This window comes from Pecten maximus, chromosome 15 (genome assembly GCF_902652985.1).
Source record: "Pecten maximus chromosome 15, xPecMax1.1, whole genome shotgun sequence".
Classification (NCBI taxonomy): Eukaryota; Metazoa; Mollusca; class Bivalvia; order Pectinida; family Pectinidae; genus Pecten; species Pecten maximus.
This window is the reverse complement of record NC_047029.1, coordinates 27599013-27614298: the sequence shown is the minus strand read 5'-3', so window position 1 is coordinate 27614298 and position 15286 is coordinate 27599013. Positions and strand designations below refer to the sequence as shown.

The 15286-nt window shown below is 38.3% G+C and overlaps 1 protein-coding gene across 1 annotated transcript; it reads left to right on the top strand.

The window, feature by feature from the left end:
* Positions 1–647: 647 nt before the first annotated feature.
* Positions 648–11502, top strand: LOC117344204 (sodium-dependent glucose transporter 1-like). The gene is made up of 3 exons (XM_033906867.1): positions 648–973; positions 4568–4853; positions 10633–11502. The coding sequence occupies exons 1-3, from the start codon at positions 728–730 to the stop codon at positions 11052–11054; spliced, it is 954 nt and encodes a 317-aa protein (XP_033762758.1). The 5' UTR covers positions 648–727; the 3' UTR covers positions 11055–11502.
* The last annotated feature ends 3784 nt before the right edge of the window (positions 11503–15286 follow it).

Genomic DNA, 15286 nt, shown 5'->3' with positions numbered 1-15286 from the left:
GTTATAGCAAGACGACATATGTACTTGCATCTGTGGATATTTTACCCAGACTATATATCTACCTGCGTCTGGTGTATGGTTTATTTTACCGACACTACATACGTACCTGCATGTGTATAAGTTGATTTTATCGATTGTGAATGGGACTGTAAACAGAAACCCTTACGTAGCAGTGATATGAATTACTTATATAATGCGTTAAGTGTGAATTCACCTTTAGTCCTAAATAGCATGTCAACAATATTTGTATACAAAAGTTATCGTACTGTGCTTGTTTTTCTTTCTTTGCTGAATTGACACATTCTTTAAATACCGCTACCGATATTCAGAGGTCCGAGTGATCACACACATTTTGAGCTTGACATGACATCATGTTACAATACAATTCGTTAGGATGAATGAGCTAGTTATTTGTAAGTTTATAATTTGATTTCTAAAGCATGTTTTTCAACATGAAGAAGAATAAAAGTACACCAGACTTAGTCCATTACGTGTTAAATATAGATGTACATAATACATGTCGATAGCAAAGACCGAACTTTCTATGTTTATTCAGAAGTGTCGGTCAGACAATTCTATATATACGTATGTAGCCACACATGTACATTGCCAGCTGTTTCCGTGCTCAAGTTAACGTAATGCGATGGAGCAGACGACACGGCTTAACAAGCTAGACCTATCTACCTGGTAGTCTTTGTTTAATGTATCTGTTAGCTAGACCTAGTTTATGATAGCTGAAATCTCAGTCAGTATGACTGCTGCTAATTATTCGACCGAGATCTACACAAATCAATGGGATAGCCCACAGTCTTCATCAACACCTGACATCGACCATGACGGTGAACGCGTCATATATAGCCAATGGCGATTTATTCGAGCGTGGAAGAGGATCTGGAGCAGGTTGAAGGAAGATAGACTATTTAAAGCAAAAGTGTACTATAGTGCGTGTATATATTTTGCATTTTTCGTCATCGTAAGTATATAACCTTAATACTCTTCACATCTTCTCTGCAAATGTTTTCTTCGATTCGACTGTTTCTATGACACCTGTTCTTTATTCGTGACCAGTATAATGACCTGTTCTCTTATCATGTTTAGGTGTCACATTAAGGGCATACATTGTATTCCAATAGAAAGTTGCCATCGAATATCCAATACAATCTGTTATCTCGGACTTCGTTCTATCTTTCCGTTGGTAGAACATAGACAACATTATTTACACAAGTACACTGAGCGATGTCGGAACACTTTAGAGTCTTTAAAAATGGTAGTTGCTACTCCTGCTTAGCGCTCAGCATATTTGGAGTGGGACGACTGGTTCGCCCGTTGTCAGTATAATGTGACCGGGTGGGGTGTGCTGCTGGGTGTCTTCGGCAGTATGCTTCAGTGAGGTAGCACTATAAATCGGCAAAAGTTCCGGCCTATCACAAGGAGACTTAACACGAAAATACCGCAGCCTCCCAAAACACACATACGCACTCACCACATGCATGCATGTCGCACGCACGGGAGGCCGTCCTTAAATGACCTTAGAGGTTAATAGGACGTTAAACAAAATAAACCAAACCAAACCAAATCAACAAATTACAGGAATCGAAACATTAAACTCATTCCTTTAGGATTAACGGAGTGCACACAAGTCAGTTAGTTATTTAAGCTCACCAACACTATGAAGTCAATAGAAACAAAAAATGTGAGGTGAGCAAAATCTCGTATAGTATAAAATATAAAAAAAAAAGTTGCTATGGTTACTTAAATCTTGTAATACAGAGCAACAGCTTTTAAAAATTCATAGAAAAGATTTCCTATCCGTCTGTCTTTACAGAAATTCAGATAAATCGCCATTAAAAAATGTGTGAATAATACATCGTATTTAAACTTTAAAAAATCACATACAATATATTTCTATCACATTCATGTGTATTAAAATCAGAAGTAGATTCACACTTATGAACACAATGAATAGCCTATGTTCCCTAATGCAGTAAAACTTCCTTGCAGGTAGGGCGTATGAATTGTGCCTGCTGCTCCAATTGCATGATCGTAAGAGGCGACTAAATTTGGGATTTTATCTTCTTTCTGAACAACTTTCTTCTTATTGTCTCCCTTGACAATGCCTCACTTTTGACCTAAATTTAGTTGTGCGTTCGCCTTTGTAGAAGGCTTTTGGCTCTGTCCCCTTGTCGAGACATACCATTTTATAGTACATACAATTTTCTATAATATGGTAGTTATCAAAACTGCTGAACACTTAGTATTTTAGGAGAGGGATTACTAGTTGGCATTACTATAATGTGACTAGATGGGTTGTTCTGCTAGGTATCCTCAGCAGTATGCTTCAGTGAGATAGCACTATAAAGTCGACATCAGTTTCGCGCTATCACAAGGAGACAAACACGACAATATCACAGCCTCCCAAAATACACACATACACTGCATTCAAGCATTTGGCACGCTGGGGAAGCCGTCATTAAATGACCGTAGCTGTTGATAGGACGTTTAACCACAACATTAATGAACCAAACGTAAATTTAGGAACATTTGCAAATAACTTTATTTGTTAAGGATTCTTTGGGTCAAATTTGCTCTGATATTTAAACATGCAATATATTATACATAATCGTTCATTGAAATAATCGATATTTTATTAAGGTGTATATATTAACAATGGTAGCGGAAATGTTCACAGCAACAAGAACTTCCCACATTGAAATAATATATCAATGCGTGGTACAGCGTACATAGATCATTGTATAGAATGAAGCTGGTGATTAATAGTCTCATTTCCTTGTGTGTTCATGAATAAATGCATACACACGTTTATGATGTACCTTCGATAGTATTAACAATACAATCTAACCCTTTGAATCAACAAACCCTTATCCACAGTAGCATTAAAGGATTAACTTGTAAGCACTTTTAGACGGAAACAAATTCTATCATTTTGCATTTTTTTCGAAACAGAAATGAATTTTTTTACGACACTAATATTATTTGCTGAAAATGACATTTCTAACCATGATGATACTAAGCGAATATAGGTTATATAAACATCGAACACATGACATTTGACCTATGATATTTTACACCAATGGAATCGTTTTGCGTAACCCATTTATAATGTATGATAACGATAATAAACTCCACTGCCCTAAACTTGGGTATATTATCTTTTCATGAAAAAATAGTGCAATCATGCATTCTTAATCTCCACGAATAATCGGAAATATGTTAAAATAGAATTTTACTGAACGCACACCTCTTAATAACGGGGTATGAGATTATCGATCTTCAATATATTCAATACATAAAGAATTTTTTTTCTTGTGCCATTTTAATTTTTTTTTCATGCCTGTTTTTTCTTGCACATTTTTACTGAATGCGAGTAAAGACTTGTATTACTGTACTTTCGGTTTGTACATATTTCACTGTAAACATTCTATTTGAAGACGTTATTCAAAATTAGATGGACCACAAATACTAAAATGCATGAACTTGTAATCCATACATCCTAAGATGTTGATCACAAATCTAGCCTGTTATGCCATGTTAGAGTGTTTATGTCCAAGCATAGTGATCATAAGACATGCGTGTAATATTACATTAGTGACGTCATAAATGGCGACATCACAAACTTTTCCTGGCTGTGAACATTGTGTTAGAGTCAAAATTGTACTCACGGAACAAAACAAGTTTTCTACTAAATGAGTTTTTTTTTGAAAAACAGAATCTTACACTGAAGTCATATTACAATAAAATAATCCAATATTCAATCATTTGATATGGCTATACATGTAATAAGAGAACTCTCTTAAGGAATTCAATATAACATGAACACATGAGCCAGGTCCTCTATATTACGTTCAACTTCATTTGTTGTTTATATATACAAATAGTGTAACAATCACTTTGACGGGAAGCTATCATACATTAGTACGACGTAACTTATGATCAGTCATATTGTCAATTAGATGTATTCGTATTCACGATCTCCATTAACTTGCAACACACGCATACTCTAAAGGCAATGACAAACCGATAATAAATCAAACATTAAGGTCAAGAGTATATTAGTACACCATTAATAAGCGAAACATCAAGGTCAACAGTAGATTAGTACACCGATAATACATCAAACATCAACGGCGAAGGCCATTTAAGGACGGCCTTCCGCTCAAGCGAAATGCATGTGTGTGGTGAGTGCGTATGTGTGTTTTTGGAGGCTAACATACAAAATACAGATTTGTACACCAATAATAAATTGAACACCAGGGTCAACGAACACAATACAGTAGATTAATACATCAATGATTAAAAACGTTTTAGTGCTCCCCGAATCTAGTATTATATTAATGATAGTCTAAAGGCTATAAAGTACCGAAATATTCCTTTCAGGGGGAAGTAATACATGTTATCAATACCATTTTATTTAAACCTTCAAGACACTATTAATGTGTCATAAGATGTAGTAACCTTAAATACAAAATTACAATGTATAAATCATTGCTTCGCAAATTGTGTTAAAAGATATGCATGAAAGATATAATTACATTTCTGTCTTAAAAAGGGGTGGATAAAAGGCCAGTTCGGCCCTTCATTTCCTGATCTTCGCCTCATCTGTGACGTAGACATAGAAAAGGGCTCTTGGATAGTGACAACGTTCTATATCGGGTACACATTCGGATCCATTCTAGAAGGCTTCCTCTACAATAAAGTCAACCGAAAGTTACTCTTCTGGGCATGCCTATCAATTTTAGCTGTCATGGTCGCTGTTATTCCTTGGTGCTTCAGGTTTGAAGCGATGGTAGCCGCTCACTTTGTACAAGGAGCTATGGAAGGTGTCCTAGATCCAGGTAAGCTAATAAAAAACTCAGTACATTATTAGCAGTTGGATGTCTTGTTAGCCCTTTGTCAATATTTTGTGACCGGGTGGGGTGTCCTGCTTTGTATGCTACAATGAGGTAGCTCCTTATAGGCGGAATCAGTCTTGTGCAATCTCAACGAGACAAACACTAATACATTGCAGACTCTCAAATCACACACTCACCACATACGTGCAGTAATATACTTGTGTTTTGGGAGGCTGCGCCATGTCAGTATCTTACTAAATCATACTGTCGAGGTCATCAAGAAGTGGCATTGGAAGTTGCGGCTATGCATATTTTCAGTGTAGATTGAATTTGTCCACGTATAATACGCTGTTTTCTATACATGTAGGTAACGATTCAGGATTAGATCATATTGTAGTTTATAAATAGACAAGAGGCCCATGGGCCTTAACGGTCACCTGAGATTTGAATTATTTCAGTTAATTTAATTGACCCTTTTTTGCCCAACACATCAGTTAAAGGGGTCAGTCAGGGCAAACATGTACATACCATTAAGCTTTCATTTCATCCCATGCTGATAATGTTAACCAAGTTAAAATGAATTCCAATAGAAATCCAACAAATAATTGTCAAAAATGTGATTTCCCTATATAAACTATAGTAAAGTTTACCCCCTCCCCAGGGGGCAAACATGAGACCACAGGGTCATGAAATTCACAATTTCGGTAAAGCACCTTAAGACCCTTCCATCTATGAAGAATGTTCGATTCCACCATATCTTCGAGTAGAGAAGAAGATTTTTGAAGATTTAGTCAATTTGACACTTTTTAGCCCCATCCCTCAGGCCCCTGGGGGTGGGGACCATATAATTCATAATTTTGGTTCACCTTCAGCCATAGAAGCTTCCTGCCAAATTTCATTGAACTCGGTGTAGCGGTTTTGGAGAAGTTTTAAATGTAAATTGTTTACGGACGCACAACGACGGGACAACAGGCGATTAGAATAGGTCACTTGAGGCTTTGTCTCGGGTGACTTAAAACTCTCATTCAAAAAATTGTATTGGTCCAAGGGTAGAAAATCTTGATTTATGAATCAGCGGGTCTAGTCTCTTAGCTGCATAGTTTAACCCAATCTAATTAAAATCTAGATAGTCATTCTCACAACGTTACATGAACGTGGTCAGAATTACCATCTAGATTTTAATTAGATTGAGTTTACCCTTGCAACGAGGGGTATTTGGAGTGTACGTACATACCCAAATGACGTCCTCACTCGACCGACTTCAGTAGTAATACAATACACCCAAGCCCAGTATAGTATAGTATGTTGTACGATAAAGGTGATCAAGGTTCATATACCTTTTGTTTGAATTATCGTCCGTAGCCATATTGTATTACACGTTAGGGATTGAGGACATCGATCGTGTTTATTCTGTCTGATAATATTATGCCATTGAATTATATGTAGGGTACAGGTAAACTGATTTCCCTGCTTACTTTACGATGCTGATGAACACAGATAAAATATAAAAACCTTGTACGACTGTTTTCAGGTTGAAGTTTCTATAGGATTCTTTAACCTTTATTATAAAATGAGGTTTAAATCGGAGTAAATTTTCTACGTTACATTAATTTCCTTATTTTCATTATTTAAATGTAATGATGGTCTTAATAATATGCGCTCTGAATGTCAGTGTTAAGGTTAGTCTGATAGTGTTTCAATCTAATTAAAATTGGATAGTGTTTGCGTAATGAATGACGTTCTGATATTCTGTTTAGCTATGCAGAAGTGAACATACGCATTACTAACGTCATGTTCATGTATGTCCTTCCTGGAGATAGAGATACATATATACATTGCTACATTCAGGTTTTATTAGTTCACCTGCCCGAAGTCGGAAATAATACGACATCATTACATTTTTCCATGTCGATACATGGTTTGGTTTAGTATTGTTTAACGTCCTATTAACACATAAGGTCATTTAAAGACGGACTCCCCTGTGTGTAGATGCATGTGTGTAGACTTTACAGTGCCACCTCAATGAAGTATACTGCCGGAAACACTCAGCAGCACACCCCACCCGGGCACTTTATATTTACAACGGGCGAACCAGTCGTCCCGCTCCCAAAATGCCGAGCGCAAAGCATGAGTAAAACAGACTTTTTAATAGACTGGAGTGTGTCGGCTAGGAGACAGGACCAAATGCCTTCATCACGGGAGCTTACCTTAAGGTCAAAAGTGATGCAGTGTCAAAGGAGAACCCTGCAGGAAGGGCGGAAGAATTATACCGACTGTCCCTATTGCATGGTCGTAAGAGGCGACTGAATTAGGAATCTTATATTTTCCATTCAATGTCTCCATTGGCACAGCTTCACTTTTGGCTTTTAGTTGAGCGTTCTTTTGAGCAGGGCTTGTACCAGAGTCTGTAACAAGAAGCCCATTGGGCCTGTATCGCTAACCTGGCTCTACAGCAACTTTGAAGCTTATACTATGCTGATAACCATTTTATTAAAATATCAGAGTAGGCTAGGTTCATTCATGTCAGTAATTGTTTTAACTAGTCATGATGGTTGTCTTCGGCAGTATGCTCCAGTGAGGTAGCACTATAAATCCGGCCTATCACAAGGAGACTTAACACGAAAATACCGCAGCCTCCCAAAACACACATACGCACTCACCACATGCATACATGTCGCACGCACGGGAGGCCGTCCTTAAATGACCTTAGCTGTTAATAGGGCGTTAAACAAAATAAACCAAACCAAAGCATGTCGCACGCACGGGAGGCCGTCCTTAAATGATCTTACCTGTTAACAGGACGTTAAACAAAATAAACCAATTGCTGGTTGTCTTCGGCAGTATGCTTCAGTGAGGTAGCACTATAAATCGGCAAAAACTCTGGACTATCATAAGGAAGCTTAACACGATCATAATGGAGCCACCAAAATCATACATGTGTAATAGGAAGGAATGCTAGGAAAATTCTGAGCTAGAAAGGTGGCGATATACTTTCCACTTTAACATATACCAACTTACCACACACATTATGTCGCCTTACAGAAGGCCGTCCTTAGCTGTCGAAAGGATGTTAAACAATAACAAGAGGCCGATAGGCATATACGGTCACAAACGTTTTGATGTATTCTAGCATATTTTACCCCTGTTACCTTGAATGAAGGTCAAGGTCATGTTTGATCAAACTTTGTAGCCCTTCATCCACGAATGCTACAGACCTAATAATGGGTTTCTCGGCCTTTTGGTTATCACGAATTAATATATTTGGCCACTGTAACATTAAATGTAGGCCAAGGTCATCCATTTGAACAGACTTAGTAGCCCTTTATCCCAGCATGCTTTAGACCTTAAATTGGGTCACTGGGCATTTTGGCTATAAAGAATGGTTTGGTTTGGTTTATTTTGTTTAACGTACTATTAACAGCTAAGGTCATTTAAGGACGGCCTGTCGTGCTTGCGAAATAAGTCGTTAAAATATTTTAGCATATTTGACCACTGTGACCTTAAATGAAGGTCAGGGTCATTCATTTCACCAAACTTGGTAGCCCTTTATCCTGGCATACTACAGGCCCAATATCAGTACCCTGGGATTCTGGTTATTGAGAGGTCATTTGAATGAAAAGTTTACGCACGACGGATGACGACGGACGGAAAGTTATCAGAATAGGTCAATTTAGCAATGCTTTGGTTTGATTTATTTTGTTTAACGTCCTATTAACAGCTAAGGTCATTTAAGGACGGCCTCACATGCGTGTGATGGGTGCGTATGTGTGTTTTGGGAGGCTGCGGTATGTTCGTGTTAAGTCTCCTTGTGATAGGCCGGAACTTTTCCCGATTTATAGTGCTACCTCACTGAAGCATACTGCCGAAAACACCCAGCAGCACACCCCACCCGGTCACATTATACTGACAACGGGCGAACCAGTCGTCTCGCTCAACTATGCTGAGCGCTAAGCAGGAGTAGCAACTACCATTGTTAGACTCTGGTATGTCTCGGCCAGGGAACAGAACCCAAAGCCTTCCTCACAGGGGCGAACGCTCAACTAAAGGCCAAAAGTGAGGCATTGTCAAGGGAGACATGAGGAAGAAGAAAGTTGTTAAGAAAGAAGAGAAAAGTAATGCTCTGGTGTCCTTTAAGAAAAGACAGTTTGGAAAGTTAAAAGATAACTGGAATTATACCTAGGTCTACGTGTCTTGATCAAGATATCACGAATATGACCTTTAAGTTAAACTGTTATCAGTGCCATGATTTTTTTCGCCTGATAACGGGAGATAACTTTATCGTCATAAATACTCATACTCGGCTTGCAGTTTGTTTTAAGTGGTCTCCAAAATAACCCATTAATTAAATACAGACCTAATCATTTTAATCCATTGCTTTTGCAATAGGAAAGAGAAAAATAACCTACCCGGACCTCACTTAGAACTAGCGACGTCTCGCTCTCGAGGCAAACATCCTACCACTAGGCTAAAAGGACGTTCCTACTAGTCTGACCTAGTAAGGTGACCTTATACTCTCTATTTTTACGCTTACTTCGCATATTTTATTTTAGGTCACCTGAGACGACGTCACAAGTGATCTATTCTAATCGTATTTTGTTCGTCGTCGTGCGTCGTACGTCGGATTCAAACTTTACATTCTCGACTTCTTCTCCAGAACTGCTGAACCAAAATCAATTAAATTTGATTCTATGGCAAAGGTCAATCAAAATTGTGAATTATATGGTCCCCACCCTATGGGCCTGAGGGGCGGGGCCAAAAAGGGTCAAATTGACTAAATCTTCAAAAATTGTCTTTACTCTTACATATGGCGGGATCAAACACTCTTCATAGATGGAAGGGTCGTAAGGTGCTTTACCAAAATTGTGAATTTCATGACCTTTGGGTCTCACGTTTGCCCCTGGGGAGGGGGTAAACTTTACTAAAGTTATTGTTTTGGGAGGCTGCTTATGTTTGTGTCAAGTCTCCTTGTGATAGGCCGGAACTTTTTGCCGATTTATAGTGCTACTTCACTGAAGCATACTGCCGAAGACAACCAGCAGGACACCCAACCCGGTCACATTATACTGAAAACGGGAAAACCAGTCGTCCAACTCCTTATACCAAAATTGTGAATTTCACACGACCCTGGGGAGGGGGTAAATTTTACTACAGTTTATATAGGGAAATCACATTTTGACTATTATTTGTTTGATTTCTATTGGAGTTCATTCTAACTTGGGTAACATTATTAGCATGAGATGACAGTTTGATGGTATCCACATATTGGCCCTGACTAACCCCCAGGGCTGATGGGCAGTGCTTAATAGGGTCAAATTGTTAAAACATCTTCTCAAGACGCAAATCAGGTAGAATCATGCCTCTGTGGTCTCGCATTGCTCTGGGGAGGGGGTAAAATTTACTATAGTTTATATAGGGAAATTTCATTTTTGACTATCATTTGTTTGATTTCTATTGGAATTCATTCTAACTTTGTTAACATTATCAGCTTGGGATAACAGCTTAATGGTATGCGCATGTTGGCCCAGACTGACCCCTTGGACCGATGAGTAGGGCCAAAAGGGTCAATTAAATAAACTTAAATATTTGGAAACTCAAGTGACCGTCAAGGCCTATGGGACTCTTGTTTGTATTATGTATGATACGGTAGCTGTATAAAGTAAACCAAAGCCAGTTTACTTATCGTCAATGTAGACAGACAATATGGTTGGTAGTAGCTGATTAACGATTGTCTTTTTATACGTGTATGAAATTATCATATTTTTACGGTGTTTTCTTCCTGCAGGGGGGAATGCGGAGATTTTGAAGATATGGGGAACGAAAGGGGGAAGGACAGCCATATTGGGAATGAACTTCGCTTTGTCAGTTGGAAGCGTAATATCACCTTTAGCCACAGGACCATTTCTAACCGAAATCAGCGAAAATCATACCTTAACAAATGTTGCAACGAATACCAGTAATTTTATCAATCACCAGCGACTCCAACCTACGCATTTATCGTACCTTATCAACACGTCTGTTCCAGAAAATACATCTTTATCTTTTAATTTGGAAGGAAATAGTTCGTATCTAGTTCTGGAAGATGATTCTCAAGAATCTAGGCTATACATAGCGTTTTCTATAACTGCGGTATTATCGTTTTTAAGCGTCGCTTTCCTTTCTAACTTTAAATATATTTTTAGCAGAAACTATGAGCGAAAAAAGTGAAATCAAACCGTTAGAAACTTCTAGCAAGAAATTAATACGACCTTTACCTCAACGTATTAAAATAATCTCATTAGCAATCATAGGAGCAAGTCTGTTTACATTCAACGCCATCGACGAGGCGTTTATAGCTTATTTATCAACTTTTTGCGTCACGTTTTTTCATTGGACAAGTAGAAGCGGGGCGTTAGTGACGTCACTTTTATTCATATCTAACCTATCGACTAGGTTGGTTTACCTGGTGGTGTCAAAATGGTTGAACAGCTTGGTATGTGTCGGCATTCACAGTGGTGCTATGCTTCTTTCGTTGTTGGGATTTCTTTTCATTTCTCTATACATGTATGAAACTGGAGTATGGATATTCGTACCTTTATTCGGATATGGTAAAGCGGTATTATTCGCACTACTGTTTAGTTGGACGAATGAATATCTTACACCGGTGACAGGGGAAATTTCCTCCGTATTTTTTATTTCCGCAATGGTAGGTAGTTCGTTGAATCCATTATTGCTTGGTTATCTGATGGAACAGGTTGCTACCGTTTGGTTCGGGTACCTCTTTGCTATAGAAGGCGCTGTGTTAGTCTTCCTTTATTTTATAGGGCTTGGTGTAACAAAATATATTACTCGTCAGTATGGTGGAGTTCTTAAAATGAAAGAGGAAGATAATGATACATATTCCACAAAACTGTAACTGTATTTGAACGGTAAAATATTGATAGCATAAGCTTTATCATCGACCATGTAATAAATGATGGGGAAATATCGAATTTCACACATCAATATATTTTGCTTTCAGATGTCCATTACTTCTTTCATTGACTTAATTGGATAACCTTATGTTCGGCTTGAACAGGAAAGGTCTTCCCTATAAATAGCCTCGTCTAAAGGCTATATCTGAAAGAGTGACGCGATAATACCGAAAACGAGGCTACTTTGTAATATTTGTTTTGGTGAAAAGTGTTTGCCGGTCCCAGGCAAGATTCTAGTATCAGGACTGAGCATTATTGTTTAATGTTTAAATTAGTTTTATTTATAGAAAGTTCCATTCAAAGATGCTGTCCGTCATATTCTTCCCTTTTTATGGCAGACTCTGTTTATGTTTTATTTCAAGCACCTTTTCGTTTTGCCATTTTTGTTTACATCAGAGTATCAGTTTTCGCATTGTAATATGGGATTGTGAAGCCTTATATTGGAGTATCGTTTTGCATGTTATCCCGTCGTCTCGACGACTTAGATCGGTTCACGATATCTATTTGTCTTATGTAATTAGTCATTTTCGAAACCGAGTAATGTGTGATTTAATAAGGGATATAGACAATCTTTTGTTTGTATTTTGTTTAATGGAATCCGGAAATTGTAATTTGCTTTGGCGGTGACCACCATAACGAATTACTATTTATACAGCTTTTTAGGTCACCTGAGACGAAGTCGTCTCAAGTTACCTATTCTAATCGCCTTTTGTCTGCCGTCGTGCGTCGTCCGTAAACAATTTACATTTTCGACTGCTTCTCTAAAACCTGGGGTCTCAATATGCCCCTGGGGAGGGTGGTAAACTTTACTATAGTTTATATAGGGAAATCACATTTTTGACTTATTATTTGTTGGATTTGTATTGGAACTCATTCTAACCTTGTTAACATTTTCAGCATGAGATAACAGTTTGATGGTATGCAGATGTTGGCCCTGGCTGACCACCAGGGGTTGATGGGCGGGGGCTAAAAAGAGTCAAATTGACCTAAATTTCAAAAATGTTCTTTACTTTCAGATATGGTAGAATGAAACACTCTTCATAGACGGAAGGGTCTTATGGTGCTTTACCGAAATTTTTGAATTTCATTACCTTGGGGTTGGCCCTTACTGACCCCCAGGGGCTGTTGGGTGGGGTTAAAAAGGGTCAAATTGACTGAAATTTCAAAAATCTTCTCAATACCCATATAAGATAGAATCAAATACTTTTCATTGATGGAAGGGTCTTTGGTGCTTTACTTAAATTGTGAATTTCATGACCCTGGGTTCGCATGTTCGCCCCTTGGGAGATGGTAAACTTTGCTATAGTTGATATGGGGAAATCATATTTTTGACAAGCATTTGTTTGACTAACTTTCTTAAAAATTATCAGCATGGGATGACAGCTTAATGATATGCACATGTTGGCCTAGACTGACCCCTTGGACTGATTGGTGGGGCCTAAAAGGGTCAATTAGATTAACTGTAATTTTTCATATCTCAGACGACCGTCAAGGCCCATGGGCCACTTGCATAAAGAATAATTCAGACATTGATGGAACAAGTTTAATTATCAACGAAGATATTTTTATGGAGGATTTTTGTTACGTTAAGTATATTCTAACTAATATACAGTTTAAACCTTTTTTGGGGTGTGTGTGTGTGGGGGGGGGGGCAAGGGTCAAGCAGGTTTAATGTTGCAGTATTATCTAATGATAGAATTTACCCCAAGCATGACAGTCGAGGAGTGGAAAAATCAGCTAACAGGTCTTACCCAATACATGTGTCTGAAAAACGGTTAAAGTTAGAATGCCCTGAACAGATACTTCAGGTATCAAATACTAAATTAACCTGCTTCTCCGGTTAAGCAAGGTTTGGTTTATTTTGTTTAACGTCCTATTAACAGCTAAGGTCATTTAAGGACGGCCTCCCGTGCGTGCGACATGCATGCGTGTGGTGAGTGCGTATGTGTGTTTTGGGAGGCTGCGGTATGTTCGTGTTAACTCTCCTTGCGATAGGCCGGAACTTTTGCCGATTTATAGTGCTACCTCACTGAAGCATACTGCCGCAGACACCTAGTAGCACACCCCACCCGGTCACATTATACTGACAACGGGCGAACCAGTCGTCCCACTCCAAATATGCTGAGCGCTAAGCAGGAGTAGCAACTACCATTTTTAAAGACTCTGGTATGTCTCGGCTAGGGGACAGAACCCAAAGCCTTCATCACAGCGGCGAACGCTCAACTAAAGGCCAAAAGTGAGGCATTGTCAAGGGAGACATTAGGAAGTAGAAAGTTGTTCAGAAAGTAGAGAAAAGATAAGAACCCAAGTTTAGTCGCCTCTTACGATCATGCATTTGGTTTGGTTTATTTTGTTTAACGTCCTATTAACATCTAAGGTCTTTTAAGGACGGCCACCCGTGCGTGCGACATGCATGCGTGTCGTGAGTGCGTATGTGTGTTTTGGGAGACTGCGGTATGTTCGTGTTAAGTCTCCTTGTGATAGGCCGGAACTTTTGCCGATTTATAGTGCTACCTCACTGAAGCATACTGCCGAAGACACCAATCAGCACACCCCACCTGGTCACATTATACTGACAACCGGCGAACCAGTCGTCCCACTCCAAATATGCTGAGCGCTAAGCAGGAGTAGCAACTACCATTTTTAAAGACTCTGGTATGTCTCGGCTAGGGGACAGAACCCAAAGCCTCCCTCACAGGGGCGAACGCTCAAATAAAGACCAAAAGTGAGGCATTGTCAAGGGAGACATACTCATTAACAATTGAAATAATGACATAAACAAATTGCGAAACAAGTTGTATTAGGGAATTTTTTCCTAAAAGTTCAGGTTATAATATATAATTAACATGAAAACATTTAGATTTTCACCCATTTTCAAAACGGCTACAATGGCAAAAATTTGAGCTGAAGGAACTTTTTTTTGTTTAAGTGTTATAGGGAACAACCGACCAATTGAAAAAATATATTTTTGAAACAGCCCCTGTGTATAGAACGTTGAGCCAAGGATAAAATGTCTGGCAGCCACTGATTGGCCAGTATGTTATGAAGTGAGAAAATAGATATGTAGCCTGATAGGTAACTATCAATAAGAAATGTTGATATAAATTTCTTAAGTCCGATTGGTTTTTTTCCCAAAAGTTCACGTAATAATAGTAAACAGGTAAACATTTATGATTTTTGAGAATTTTTACTGCGAAATTCACCTATTTTCAAAATGGCTACCCTGGAGAAAATTTGAGCTGAAGGACCCAACTTTTTTTTTTGATTAGGTGTTATATCAGACCCTAAACTTTTGTTATAAACCATAATCGTCATATTCAATTCAAGAATTTGAATGAAATAATCCAAAACGTTAACACTAAGGTCTATGGGAAAACAATTGGTTGGTTGGTCTTTATATGAGACCCTAAACTTTTGTTATAACAATAATTGCCATATTGAATTCAAGAATTTTAGTGATATTCTCCAAAACGTTGTCACTAAAGT

Excerpts from the sequence above, each read along its gene's own strand:
- LOC117344204 (XM_033906867.1), top strand. The coding sequence starts at position 728 with ATGATAGCTGAAATCTCAGTCAGTATGACTGCTGCTAATTATTCGACC. Across the intron at positions 974-4,567 it reads ATTTTGCATTTTTCGTCATC|GGGTGGATAAAAGGCCAGTT; the intron begins GTAAGTATATAA and ends TGTCTTAAAAAG. Across the intron at positions 4,854-10,632 it reads GGAAGGTGTCCTAGATCCAG|GGGGGAATGCGGAGATTTTG; the intron begins GTAAGCTAATAA and ends TTCTTCCTGCAG.